Here is a 15,044-nt window from a genome sequence, read left to right as displayed (position 1 = left end):
TCTGTATTGAGTTCCAAGATCTACAGAGTGAGTACATTCAGGCAAGGCTATAGGGAGACCTTGGTTTTTTTTTTTTTTTTTTTTTTTTAAAGACAAAGTTTCACTATATACTAAAGTTACTATACAGCACAGGCTAGCCTCCAACTTGTGATCCTCCTTCGTCAGTACTGAGTTCTGGAATTACAGTCATGTACCACCATACCTATCAGACAATATTTTTTATAAAGCATGAAGATGACCCTGGGTGATACTAGCCGATCAGCTGAAATGTTTCCCAAACTAAAAAAAAAACAAATCATGCCAAATCCAAATTACAACACTTTATTGCAGCATCGGCAAAGGTCAGATTTCTGAAGCTGGTGAAGATTGGGCAGCATTTCCAAGTGAAATGTTACAACTTTACAAGTTTTGTTTCTTATTGAAATCTACATGCAGAAACTGAAACATGGTAAAAGAAAGATGCAAAATAGAAAAAAAGATGTAATCAAGTTGTAGCATACAAATGTGTTCTTTAACTAAATTACTATGCCTATTGAAAGCAAATGAAAGATACCTATCCTAATAAATTAACAGACTGTCAGAAACAGACTAAGAACCCTCATTTCTACTAGGGGGGGGGAGGGAGAAAACAAAATGAAACGAAAACAAAAGCAAAGTAAAAGCGCTACTTGTTTCCATATTTTGTTTAGACACAGAGGCTGTAAACCCATGAAGGTCAACAAAATACTCTGATCCACTTCTTGTTGTCCTTCCTTCTTCCGTGACATGCTCACTGGCACCTTTTGTTTTCAATGATACTTACAATGGGCTCAACTATATCCCCGTTCTTAGGCTGGTATCAGACTTTTCTAAACCATCTCAATTAATGCTTTGCATATTAACAGTCTTCACATTTTCTTTCACTATAATAGGCAATTTTACATCACTGACTCTGATGGATAAAACTGGTTTTTCCTCCCTCATCCCTTGTTCCTTCAAAACAAACTCCTTAACAGAACCTTCCTGGTGGCTTATCTGGCATTTGTTTATCTTTCATCATTTTGTTGTCCTGCATGTTAAGTTTTTACTAGAAGATTTTACTGCTTGCTCTATACTTTTCTACTGTAGTCCTGGAGCCCCCAAATGTATCTTCTTCCAACATGGGATGTTCAATTCAGAGACACTGTAACTTAAATCAAGTTTAAAACTCAAGTTCATTTCCCCCATACCATTCCCATCTCAACCGTGTCTTCTCCGGCTCAGTCATCTCATTGACGCACTTCCTGGTGTAACTGCTCAGTAGTCAAGTGAACCTTCTCATTTCTTGACTGCCATTCTCAAGAGAAGATTAACCCTCACGTGATTTCCATTACAAAAGGCCTTTCTGCCTTGTCTGGAAGCGTCGGCTTGTTCCGGTGTTGGCAGAGGCTGGTGTTTCTGCCTCATGGCCCCAGCCTGTCCCAGGTTTAGATTCGCAACTCTCTAGACCGACATGCTGAGATGTGTCCGCTGCTCTCATTCAATTGCTGGAGGACTCCACTATCCACAACATCAGATACAGGACCTAATGAAATGACACGTGCTGCTGGATCAACGTCTCCTAAAGGTACAAACAGGATGATATTAGGAACTTTACCACTGCAGGGCAAAACTGGGGCAAGAGTCCAGCACCAGCAATAATTATCATGCACAAACTTCTCGAAGTAAATGCTTTTTGAAGATCATACATGTCCTCCATAGAAGGTGTGTCTCCTACACCTTTTCTGCAACTAATCTCTCTGTCTCCTACTTTCTCCCTCTCCCTTCTACTCTCTATGTATCTTGCTGATTCCCTGGCCTCACATTTCCTGTCTCCAAAAATGAGACAAACTTCTGCTGCTGAAGCCACTCAATCTGTTGGACTTCCTCATGGCAGCTTGAATTAACTCCTACATTATGTTTTACAAACACAGGTTACAGTAACAAGAAACTTTCAAATATAAAATAAAAACATGGGGAAGTGTATCCTGAGCTGTTATCTACCCAGAAAAAACTCCCAGAACTGACTAACTGAATGGGGAAGAAGGAAGAGAGAAAATCGGCACACCATTTCCTGAAAATAAGAATTCAAAGATGCAAACGTCTCTCCTGAAGTAAACACAAAGCAGCTGTGTAAAATGGAATAAGTAAGTGCAGTACATGAGAGAATATTAAAAATTTTTGTAGACAGACTTTTAGTACAATGTTACTTGACGAGCTTATAAGCAAAGAATCATCCTGAGTGATACTAAGAGCTGAAAAAGTATTTCTAATGAATACTTGGGTTAATGTTTATTCTAGGTAGTATACTATTTCATAATAAATAATAAAGAAGTTCCCACATGGAGTGTGATGGAACAAAATAATTCCCGTCTGTGTACTGGAATTATGAATTGAAGGCCTTCCTTCACTCCTTCATAGGGAGATTCTGTCTCAAAACAAACCAAACCAAACAAACAAAAAACCATGGGCTGGGGCATTTAGCTCAATGGTAGAATACATGCCTAGCTGGGTTAATTATGAGAGAGAGAGAGAGAGAGAGACAGAGAGAGAGACAGAGAGAGAGACAGAGAGAGAGACAGAGCGCGAGCGCGAGCGATCGCTCAAGCGAGCTGTCCTGGCTGCCTGAAAAGATGAGATGGGGAAATTAAGCTTGGGATTACTTACATCAACCTAGACAGCATAGCAATACCCAGTCTCAAAAAAACAAGGGTAGGCAAGATGCATTTCAGTAAATAATTGATGTGCATCTGCAAAATTTGAAAAGCACTGGAATAATCCATGTGAAACTGAAGTATCAGTACAACACTTGATGAAGACGCCACAGTATCAGCTTTCAACACTAACAGAACAGAAAGTAACTTGTTCTGCACTACAGAAAAATTCAGAAAATACTTTTACTTACAGCATCTTACTGCATTCAAGGTAAATGCCTGTAATTTTCTAAAGGACTGTTAATTTACATTCCTATCAACTCTTGATTATGCCTATCAAATCCCCAGGATAAGCATGTGCCACCATTATAGGCTCACGGGGCCATTCTTAAAGATGATGGATGTGCTGGCTAGTCTTATGTCAACTTGACACACAAACTAGAGTTATCAAAAGGAGGGAAACTCAGTTGAGAAAATGCCTCCATAAAATGGGGCTGTAAGGCATTTTCCTAATTAATGATTGGTGAGGAAGGGCCCAGTCCATTGTGGGAGGTTCCATCCCTGAGCAGGTGGTCCTGGGTTCTATAAGAAAGCAGGCTGAACAATCCACGAGGAGCAAGCCAGTAAGCAGCACCCCTCTGTGGTCTCTGCATCAGCTCCTGCCTCCAGGTTTCTATCCTGCTTGAGTTCCTATCCTGACTTCCTTTTATTATGAACAGCAATATGAAAGTATAAACCAAAGAAAACCTTTCTTCCCCAACTTGCTTTTTGGTCATGGTATTTCATCGCAGCAACAGAAACACTAAGACAAGTTGGTACCAGTGTAGTAGGGTATCGCTGTGACAGACCTGATCATGTTTTGGGGAGGATTTTGGAAGGACTTTAGAACTTTGGGCTAGAGAAACCATTGAGTGTTGAGAGCCCAGTGGGATGGTCTGTGGGAGCTTGGAAGATAATGTTGAGGGCAGTGCCGAGGATGGAGGCTTGGTTTGTGAATTTCAGAGGGAAGTTTAAAGACTCTAGCAGGGCTACTTGCTATTCTGATTTAACCTGTGGTTCTGGTTATCTGGGCTGAAGCCAGCTGTGATTAACAAGATACCAGTACTAAAGCGAAACCTTTGCTTTGCTGGGATACTCGATGCTGGTCAGCTGGAGGTGAAAACTTAGCAGTGATTAAGATCAGCTTCACTAAGGTTTCCTCAGAGTCTGCACACAGAAGCTGTGTTCCAGAGATGGCCACCATTGTACCTTGAGCTGGCAGCAGAACTTGGTAGTATTAAGAGTCACCCAGGTGGTACTGGTTTTTAAGGCATGAAGGGGTCATGGAAACCAGCTGAGCCTTGGCACTATGAGAAGCCAGGAGAGGCCATTAGCGAAAGTGCAGCCTCAGTAGCAGTTGAAGGTCCAGGAAAGAAGGGGTCATGGAGATAAGTTGAGGCTTGGCACCCTGAAGAGAGCCTCTAAGAGGTTATTGGTGAAAGCGCAGCCCAGTTACAGCAGAGGACCCCAGCATTTGGAGATGCCAGTACCATGGGACAACCACCAAGGACAGCAGCAGCAGTGGAGTAGAGTCAGCCACAGTGGAGAGGACAAGCTGAGTGAAGAGGGCAAAGCACAGGAAATGATCCAAGACCTTTGGTGAAGTCCTGAAGACCATGAGTTGAGCACACACATTGGATGTTGTATTGTTCACACAGCTGGAGTTTGGTTTTGCTTTGGTTTGTGGCTGTGCTCTGGTTCTCTCTTGAAGTAAGAAAGTATTTAATTTTGATTTTATAGGAGCCCACAGCTGAAAGACTTTCAACTTTTTAAGAAGATTTTGGATTTTTAGAGAGAGTTGATATTTTAAAGAGACTGAACTTTTAATGCTTTTCAATTTGTAAAGATTATGAGACTTTTAAAGTTATTTATGTTTTTAATGTGAGATCTTGGGGGTGGATAAGAAAGGAAAGACTGTGGCTTAATAGTGATGTGTTTATGCGTCATGTCAACAATTGGTTAGTTGTACTGGCTGGTTTTGTGTGTCAACTTGACACAAGCTAGAGTCATCAGAGCCTCAGTTGAGGAAAAGCCTCCATGAGATTCAGCTGTAAGACATTTTTCTGAATTAGTGGTCAATGGGGGAGGGCCCAGCCCATTGTGGGTGATGCCATCCCTGGACTGCTGGTCCTGGGTTCTGTAAGAAAGCAGGCTGAGCAAGCCTTGGGGAGCAAGCCAGTAAACAGCACCCCTCCATCAGCTCCTGCCTCCAGGATCCTATCCTGTTTGAGTTCCTATCCCAACTTCCTTTGGTGAACAGCAACATGGAAGTGTAAGCTGAATAAACTCTCTTTTTCTTCCCAACGTGCTTTTTGGTCATGGTGTTTGTCATAGCAATAGAAACCCTAAGACAATAGATAAGTTAAGTTGTTCTTTTTCTTTTTTTAAAGTTGTGGTTTTAGATAAAATAGGACACAGAGGTTAGCTGAAGAGTTTAAGACTCTCACAAAGAAAGGATACAAGGAATGAGCTTGGAGGAGACTTGGAAACTAATATTTCTCATCATCTCCTAAGCTATTTTGTATGTTTAGCATTGATGTAACAGGCTTCAATAAAATTAACTGTACTGAGTCTAATCCCAAACTCTCAATTTGTTCACAAAAACACTAACAGAAACCCTTGTGAGGAAGAAGCAAGTGAAGGCTGTTTACCTCCCACCAGTCTTAAAGATTAGATCTGCATTAGGTGCTCCCTTTGGATGTTGGTAACGAGGCCGCCGCTCACGATTGGTGTTGGCTGGAGCTGGGCGTTGTGCAAGAGACTGCAACATTTCTGTGATTAGGAGCAAAGGGAAAAATGCTGTTAGCTCTTGTAAATATGTACTTCTACAAATACACAAATCACCAGGGAGATCCAGTTCATTGGCGTTCATATATACATAGTAACTTTCAAAAAACGAGTATTATATAGGCTAATGATTATGAGGTATTGAAAGCATGAAAAGGTAAAGGAAGTAACAATTTTGATATCTGGTATACATTGTTAGCAGGTTTCTTTTTTCTTTTTGAGAAAGTCTTACTATGTAGCCTAAGCTGTCTTCAAATGTTTGGTGATCTTCCTGCCTCAGCCTCCAGAGTGATGGCATTGTAAGCCTATGGCCTATGCCACATTCCTGGCCTATAAATTATTATTACTATCTTATACACTATCTTTTTTAAAAAAAGACTTATATATTTACTATGTATACAATGTTCTGCCTGTACACCAGGAGAGGGCATCAGATCTCATTATAGATGGTTGTGAGCCACCACATGGTTGCTGGAAATTGAACTCAGACCTCTGAGCCATCTTTCCAGCCTGCCTATAAATTATTTTATACCTTGATAATCTTCTTGTTCTTGTCGTTCATTGATATCTAATGTGAGCTTTTTCATTCTCATCCTCTCCTCTTGTTCTGCTTGTTGCTGGTTCCAATGATTTGCAGCAAGTTGGGATGACATGGGCACATTAAGAATCTTAAACTGGAGGAAAAATAACATTGGAATCACAAATAGCTTGATAAAATAGTCAAGTAGAATTGAATATATTAGTTTAGAAAGCAGTACTATTAGGCTGAGCAGTGGTGGTGCACACCTTTAGTCCTATCACTTGGGAGGCAGAGACAGGTGGATCTCTGCGTTCGAAGCCAGCCCAATCTACACAGTTAGTGCTAGGACAGGCAAGTTACACAAGAAACCCTGTCCAAAAAAAACCCAAAAACCAAACACCAAACAAATCAGAAAACCCCAATGTATCCTTCACTATACATCAGATTTGTCCAAATGATACCTGTATTATCCTAAGAAGAAACACAGCCTTTTGGCAGTGGATGAAAACCAGAAAGCCACTAAGTTTAATTGACTTCATGAATAGCAGTTCTCTGGAAGAAAATGCCTAGAGCCAGGACAACTTTTCATCCTGCAGACCAGTGATATGTAAACAACTTTTAAAAGGCTTTTATAAAGCAAAATGAAAGGCATATTCCTTACATTTCTACCTGCTTCCCAAACTATATAGGACAAATCTGACCCATCTTCCTCACTCTGAGTACTTCGTTTTGAAGATGAGACTGAAGCAACTGACCCAGAGATCCAGTTCCCTTTCTTGGAATGCTTGTTTTAAGCAAGGTGTTTCTAGCTTAGGAATGCATATGGCAGACAAACCTAGATAAAAATCTATAAAATCATGGCTCATGGTTCCATGGGAAATTTTTAAAGTAAGCTATACTAACCACCTAAGCATATAACCTAAAATCTCGGTTGCACTGTCCTAAGAGACCTAATGTATGACTCTAGATCAAAGGCATGATCACTCACTGAGCTTCTGGAGCATGTGTCAGTAACAGTAGGGGACTGAAGGTGTTTAAAGCTGGATCATAACAGCTGCATTTTAAAATTACATACATACATACATACATACATACATACATATAATATAGAGTCTCAAGTTATAGTAAGTACTAATTATTCTAGTTGAAACATGTAACAAATCATAATTCTTTATGGGTACTGGTTGCAAAAGAATGGTTTGTCTTCCAGTATTAAGTTAAATATACTTTGCTTTTTTTTTTTTTTTTTTTTGGGTTTTTCGATATAGGGTTTCTCTGTGGTTTTAGAGGCTGTCCTGGAACTAGCTCTTGTAGACCAGGATGGTCTCGAACTCACAGAGATCCACCTGCCTCTGCCTGCCGAGTGCTGGGATTAAAGGCGTGCGCCACCAATGCCCGGCTACTTTGCATTTTTTAAGCATTCATTTTATTTGCATATTTGCTTGTGTGAAGGAGAAAAGAGAGTGTTGGATTCCTCAGAGCTGAGTTACAGGTGTCTGTGGGATTCTGGTTTGCTGGAACCAAACTCCGGTCCTCATGATTGTATCGCAAACACTGAACTGTTGAGCCATTTCTCTAACCCCTACTCTCTTTTTTCTTCAAGACAGGGTTTCTCTGTGTAGCCCTAGCTATCTTGAGAAACTCACTCTGTAGACTACCAGGTTGGCCTTGAACTCAAGACATCCACCTGCCTCTGCCTCCTGAGAACTGGGATTAAAGGTGTGTGCCACTAGTGCGCAGTTTACTTTGTATTTTTAAAAACAAAATATGCTGAATTATATAACAGAGCTATTATGCTAAAATTTTTTAATGATCAAATTCATAAATATGTAAATGTAGACATTGATTTTTGACACTGTTTTTCTTTTACTTCTCTTCACCAACTCACTTCATTGATAAACAATTTTTTGCAGATGATGTCATAGTAAGTTTTTTCTAAACAGGAATCTGGTACACAAAGAGATCTTTCACTGAACTGAACAATTAAACATTCCTATACAGCAACAAATTTTACACTTGAAAAAAAAGCCGTTGCATCAAAAAGCCAACATCTAAAAGCTAAATAAAAAAAACAAAACCCACAACAAAATACACTTATTCAAACCACAAAATACCATGATGCTTCTTCAAATAATTTTCCTGAAACTGGCCTTCAGATTAATGACCCTGTTTCAACCTCTGAGAATTATAGGTGTGTATCAACATGCCTAGCCTTAAGGTACATCTTGATTTAATTTCAGAGCCTACAAGTTGTATACAGACTAAACAGCATGTGCAATCTGATGACAATGGATTTTTATGTGTAACTGAATATAACAAAGAGGAAAACTGTTGTATAGCTTTTCTTCAGAAAAGAAAATTCTAAGCTTCCTTTCAGTTAGTAAAACTCAGGACCCCAAGGTACATGCCAAGGCATGAGTAGCTATGCAGTAATGAGAACCAAGAAATACCTAATTATGTATAGTTGCTAAACACTGCCCTTTGGGCCCCCCACCATGTAAAGGCTTTGTGTATTGTATATGCTTTAAAATGCTAGAATTAAATTACCTTTTCAGACTTTGTGTGTGTGCCAAGAAAAGTCGTTGGCATGGGTAGGGGGTACAGCGGAAGAGCACAGAGGAGAATAAAGGAGACCTAAAATGTGATGACTAAGTTTCTTTTTAAAAAGTCTAGCTCAAAAAACTAAGTAGGCCTAGGGAAAAAAGTTCAATCTCTGGGATTTGAGGTTCCTGGTTTCAGTGGTAAATTAACAACTCCAGGTAACTGAAAAGTAGTTTTGGTAAAGATCTGGATATAACACCTAATTTAGGATTCCTACCAAAACCAGCTCTCACTTTCCTCCTTAGAGACTGAGTGAGCACAGAAAGCACAGACAGAGGGGTGGGCCTTGGCCCTATTATGTTGCTATAATCGAGACTTCACATACCAGCCAGCAAAAGAATGGTATAAAGTAGGACTTCCAAGATCACTTATCTAAACAAGAAAGTATGGACAAGAACAGAGATACTCAGGGCTGGAGAGATGGCTTAGTAGTTAAGAGCACTGAATGCTCTTCCAGAGGACCCGGGTTCAATTCCCACCACCCACCCAGTAGCTCACAAATGTTTGTTATTCCAGTTCTGTGGCAAAACACCAATGTACATTAACAGTGTGGAGGGTGGGTAAACATGGCTGCAAGGTTCTTCAAGCCTCTGTGCCCCTCAGCCTAGGGGCTAGGGTGCTGGTGATTGTCTTAATCTCTCTCTCTCTCTCTTTTTTTCTTACTGGAAAAGAAGGAAGGGGTATCAGGCCTTAATTTAGTGGGGGCTGTCCTTCCCAAGGGGCAGGACCTCAGCCCCTCACACCTGCCTGGTAGCTTGACAGCTAAAATAGAGACTCCCAGCCATACTCCTGGAGGTCAAGATTCAGGGCCTAGGGAGTTAAATGACTCCCCTATTTTGCCTACTCCCAAGGTTTGAGTACTTGCACACACTCCAGTTCCTGGGGAAGGTGCAGAGTTTGATGGATATTGCAGTGTAACAGTTTTTAGGTTCTGGAACAAGGCTGAGGGCATTTAGGTGGCAGCCTACTTTGAGGCCTGGGTTCAAGAAGGGGCTACTTCCAGGTTCAGGTATAGGTGTGTGCAGGGAGTCAGCATCTTTGCTTGGGCTTCCATCTGCTGGCACTGGTGCTAAGGATAGTGTTGCAGAGCTGTCCTTTGTCCTCAAGAAGCCAATTTGAGCCTGGAGCTGGGCTTGGAGGATCTGGGGGATTGTGGAAGGTGGCCCTCTATTCTTTAAGTGACAGGAATGGGTCTCAGCTACTGGATCCAGAAGGAGCTAAATCTGAAAGGACAGCAGGGAGGCAAGCTGTGGAGGACAAAGGGACAGAGAAGCAGACATCCAAGGCCAAGTAGTAGCATTCACCAAGAGCTAGCTAGCCCTGCTAATCTTTCAGAGACTCTTGCTTACCATTATGGCAATTACTGAAAGTCTCCTTGCCCCATCCCTATCACTATTTCTTCTCATCTTGCTTTATTAACCCTCACATCACCCCAAGCTGACACTAAATTTCATTACTATATGCCTCCCTCCTAAATGAGAACGAAAGCTCCAAGAGAGGAAGAATTTGCTTAACTTAGGCTCTATACAAAGGGCCTAGCATGAAAACAAATATGCCAAATGGATGTGTGGATAACACAAAGACCAAGTATTAGACTTGTGTGGCAGCTATCTTTATTTCATAAAATCTAGTATTTAATTCTAATATATACCATTATTTTATTTATCATTTAAATGGAAAAATGTTAATTACTACATGAATTAATCAACTTTAGAAATGAACCTGATAACAGAAATGATAAATCATAAAAACAGAACTGATACATGTGCACCCAAGAGCTGTGTCTGAGAGCTAGCCTTTATCCTTGTATGCCATGTCTTATTATCTCAGTAGGGTATAAAACCCATGAGGATAGTCATTCCATCATGTGTGTCACTATAGTCCTAGGACCCAGACACATACACAGGCTTACTGGTGCAGGGTTGATGCTCAGTATCAACTAAATACTAAATGAACACACATGAATCCCTAAAAAATGGCATAGTAGCCAGGAAAATGATTTTGAGAGACCATATGTAACATGTGGAAAAGAAAGAGTATAGTAAGAATATAAGAGAAGGCATGGGGTCAGATAACAGATTTCAAGAAAAATCTTGGCAGCTCAGGATTTTCTTGAGATGTTAGTCAATATCTTCTTCCCTACCACCATACTGAACTTCTTTGTACAGTTTCCTATGTAAAGTCAAGGAATTTATATATTCTATATATATATATATATATATATATATATATATATATATATATACACACACACACACACACACACACACACACACACACACATAGAATTTAAATGTCCTTTCCAATAACACACATCCATACTGTAAAAGTCAATCAATGCATCTCCTATACATATAATGGAAAATATTTCTACCACTGAATATTTTAAGTTTCCATCCCTTTTTGTAGGGAAAGGGTAACTTAGAATTTATTAAACAGAGTTAATTCTCACACCTGATAACCAACAATTAACTACACAGTGGACATTTCTTACCTGCTGTTTATTGCCTTTTCTTGTTAACATGACAAATGGCATTGTGTCTGCAGATTCTGTCTCTCCTTCCCCTCCACCAAGTGGGGGCCCTTTCCTCAGCTGGCTTTTGAGATGCAAAGGAATAGCAACATCAAGTTGGTGCACTTTAACAGATTCACCACTTCTCTGCTTCAAGACAGAAATTTAAAAAGTATATAAATATTTTGAAACACAGAAAAATATAAACTGCAAACAATTCATTCAACATGGTATTTATTCTCATTCTCTCTCTCTCTCTCTCTCTCTCTCTCTCTCTCTCTCTCTTCTCTCTCTCTCTCCTCCCCCCTTCTTCTTCTTTTTTTTTTTTTTTTTTTTTTTTTCTCTGTGTAACAGTCCTAGATGTCCTGGAACTCACTTCTGTAGACCAGGCTGGCCTGGAACTCACAGAAATCCTCCTGCCTCTGCCTCCCCAAGTGCTGGGATTAAAGGCATGTGCCACACCCCCACACCCAACATGGTATTTCTTAAAACACAACCCTAAGATCCAAATACTCTGAAACACAAATGAAACCAAGAAATATTCTCCTCACTATCTAAAAAGCTTTTGTGTCTGACTTCCAAGGAACCATGGGATTTGGCTTCTGCTCACTGCACCAGCCTCCCATAGGCACACAGCACTACAGGTCCCATAAATTTGAATTCTTCAAAAGCATTCTGTCCTTTCACTCATAGCCCACATCTGCTTTGCAAATTATCAGAAAATCTCAGTGTCTGAAATCTGACTCTTCCACCACACCAAGGACTTATCACCCTTTCCCCAGCACGCACAAGCAGTACTTTACATACAACAGGTGCTCAACAAACGCTCAAGAACAAATGGAATCTATAGCAATTCACATTCATTCTTGGTTATAGTATCAACTGATTTTAGTATTTACAATAAATTTTCCAAACAATTAATTACATGGACTTTCATTGATGTTAGGCTTGGGGTACTTAAGAGCAAAAGGATTTAGTCTAGGGGTTGGGGAGATGGCTCAGTAGGTAGAGTACATGCAATGCATGCATGAGGAACTAAGTTTGGATCACTAGCACCCATATAAAAGCCTGGGTATAGTACTATTTGTAGTGCCAGCACTGGTAGGCAGACACAGGAAGATCCTAGGGACTCACTGACCAGAAAGTCTAAACCAATCTCTAGGTTCAAAAAATAATGTAGAGTGACAAAGACACACAATGTCTATTTCAGTCTAACACACACACACACACACACACACACACACACACACACACACACACACACACACACACACACACACACACACACACGGCAGGGGTGGGGGGAGATCTAGTGTACCTTCAGAAAGCTTATAAAACTTTTGAATGAAACATATATAAGCTATGATACATTAGAGGTACTACCCGTATAGAGGAATAGGTAGATACAAGAATTTCATTAAAGGATGAACAGAAAAGGGACATTTGAGAATATTAAAGACTTAGTGTAACTTCTTCCAAGCAGATGGTAAATCAGCAATTTGGAAATAACAGAAAAAAACTAAGCAGAAGAACAGGTGCTTGATACGATGTATTTAAGGAAGTGGGAATCTTAAATTTATGCTAACAATTCCTATCTACATACTGATGAATGGAACAGGCTGAATCCTTTCACAGTTTCAAAATTGCTCTTCTAATCCTTAAATCATCTTTTGACATGAGCTTCATATAGTCAAGAGACTTGACAACCAAGCAAAATGACAGTTTTATTGGTTTTTGTTTTCTAACTTACAATTTAGAATTGGCCTAAAGTAGTCCCAGATTCATTAGATTTATAAAGACCTTTTACTTAAAAAACGAAGTGTTATGTTAGGCAAATCTTGACTTGCATTTTTAAATTATTAATGATTACAAAATTAACAATTCTCTTTGTAAGATATTTAAATACAAAATTGTATTAGTGTCTATACTAATTCCTTTATCATACCTCTCTCTACCTCAGCTGAAGATGCAACCAGCATTAGCAATAGGTTATATTCCTCCAGAGTTTCTCTTATATAATGCTAATGTACACATATAATCAAACAACCATTACCAAACAAATTATCCTATATTAAACACATATAACTAATTTGTAGTGCCAGAGATTGAGTTCAGGGCCTTGAACATGTCTAGGTACATCCTACCACCATGTGGGTCCTGGGGATTCAACACAGCTCATCAAGCTTGGTAGCAAGTGCTTTCATCTGTTGAGCCATTTCACAGACTCCAGTAGTGTTCTTGAGAGGTTATGGATAATAAGAGTATTAATCCACTAATAGCATTATTGAGAAGTAATGGAAACTTGGGGGTGAAACCTTGCTATGGATTCAAGGTAATGTTATGGGATATTTGTACATGGTGTGAAGATGTATTGCTGTGATTGGTTTAATAAAGAGCTGAATGGCCAATAGCTAGGCAGGAGAGACTAGGCAGGACTTCCGGGGAGAGGAACTGGAAAAGAATCTGGAGCATACAAGAGATGCCAGCAAGACACAGAGGGAGTCAGACATACAGAATGGAGGAGAGGTAAAAGGCCATGTGGCAGAATGTAGATTAATAGAAATAGGTTAATTTAAGTTACAGGAGCTAGTTGGGAACAAGCCTTAGGTAAAGGCCAGGCTTTCATAATTACTAAGTCTCTGTGCCATTATTTGGAGGGTGGTGGTCTCTCCCCCCCAAAAGAAAGTCCAACTATACAGTATAAAATATCCTTCAAAGATTCACACAATTCACATTAAAAGTTTAGCGCCCAGGCTGGGTATAGTGGTACATGACTTTAATCCTGACACTAGGGAGAGAAAGGCAGGATTCTTGTGAATTCAAAGCCAGCCTGGTCTATAAAAGTTTAGTCTCAGCTAGCAGTGCCACTTTGGAAAGTATTGGAAATTTTAGGAGGTGGGAGCTTGCTGGAAGAAAGTACCTCTGAAGACTCTTTACCCTGGCCCCTGCTGTCTCTGCTTCCCCATCTCTAGAAGGTAAACAGTCTTTATCATACACCCCTACAACCATGCCACAGGCATAAAGCAGTAATGGACTAAAATTGGATACCAAAAGTAATCTTTCTTCCCTATAAGTTGTTCTCTCAGGTGTTTGTCACAGTGACAAAAGGTCTAACCAACACAAGCCTGGCTGCAGGAAGCAGGTTACTAGAACCATGTTCTTAGGAATGTATCTTGTCCCTGACCCCTTATGTTTCCTTGGGGTGACAGTTTCCTACACCATGCACTTTCTTCGTGATGCTTCTATGCTGCTATAGGCCTAAATGTAATGTCATTGAAGGACTAAAAACAAAAAACAAAAATTTTAATTCTTCCTCCATTAAACGATTTCTTTTAGGCATCTCTCACAACTACAAAAAACCAAACCCACAATCTGTATCTAGTCTAAACACCTAATAAATTCAGTTCATTCTAAAAACTGAAAAGCTCTCATATCAAAGTCTGTTTTCTGCTACTGCACTAGACAGATCACCATCTGTTAACCTGGTGATGAAGAAAACATCCTCCAACCAAGGCTTTCAGCTTTTGCAGTCCTGCCCCTACCAGAACTACCTCCATATAGGTCTTGTTCTTTCAATGGTGCCCTGTCTCTGTTCTTGTCACCACTGTCCTGTAGATTACCTTCACTGATACTAAGCTTCTATTTAGTTTTCAAAAGCCAGATCTTTTCTGTCTCAAAACCTCTGAAATTTTCTCCTCCTTCCTCTAACTAAAAAAATTATGTGTATGGATATTTTGCCTGCATTCATGTGACTCTGTACCACCTGTATGTCTGGTACCTGCAGAGGCATTGGATCCCCTGAAACTGGTATACAGATGGTTGTGACCACCATGGGGTGCTTGGAATTGAACATCCTCTGGAAGAGCAGCCAGTGCTCTTAACCACCAAGCCATCTCACCAGCCCACCCTTAAATTTAAACAGCTCTATTGTGTT

The 15,044-nt window shown here is 40.1% G+C and overlaps 1 protein-coding gene across 5 annotated transcripts in view; it reads right to left on the bottom strand.

Annotated features, from left to right (window-relative positions):
* Window positions 1-300: 300 nt before the first annotated feature.
* The window catches only part of Upf2 (UPF2 regulator of nonsense mediated mRNA decay), a 105,676-nt gene continuing 90,932 nt past the window's right edge, over window positions 301-15,044 (bottom strand). For 2 of the 5 annotated variants that reach the window (XM_027405169.2, XM_027405170.2), the window contains 4 exons: window positions 11,093-11,260; window positions 6,010-6,151; window positions 5,342-5,462; window positions 301-1,579 (listed from right to left, as the gene is read on the bottom strand). In XM_027405169.2, the coding sequence (XP_027260970.1) occupies window positions 1,570-1,579; window positions 5,342-5,462; window positions 6,010-6,151; window positions 11,093-11,260 (441 nt within the window). In that variant the 3' untranslated portion in view covers window positions 301-1,569. Of the gene's footprint in view, window positions 1,580-5,337; window positions 5,463-6,009; window positions 6,152-11,092; window positions 11,261-15,044 lie in introns of those variants that run through there. The other 3 variants (XM_027405172.2, XM_027405173.2, XM_027405174.2) reach the window with 3 other exon arrangements.

Source organism: Cricetulus griseus, chromosome 3, assembly GCF_003668045.3.
Source record: "Cricetulus griseus strain 17A/GY chromosome 3, alternate assembly CriGri-PICRH-1.0, whole genome shotgun sequence".
Classification (NCBI taxonomy): domain Eukaryota; kingdom Metazoa; phylum Chordata; class Mammalia; order Rodentia; family Cricetidae; genus Cricetulus; species Cricetulus griseus.
Note: the sequence above shows the minus strand (reverse complement) of the source record. Positions and strands in the feature narration are given on the sequence as shown.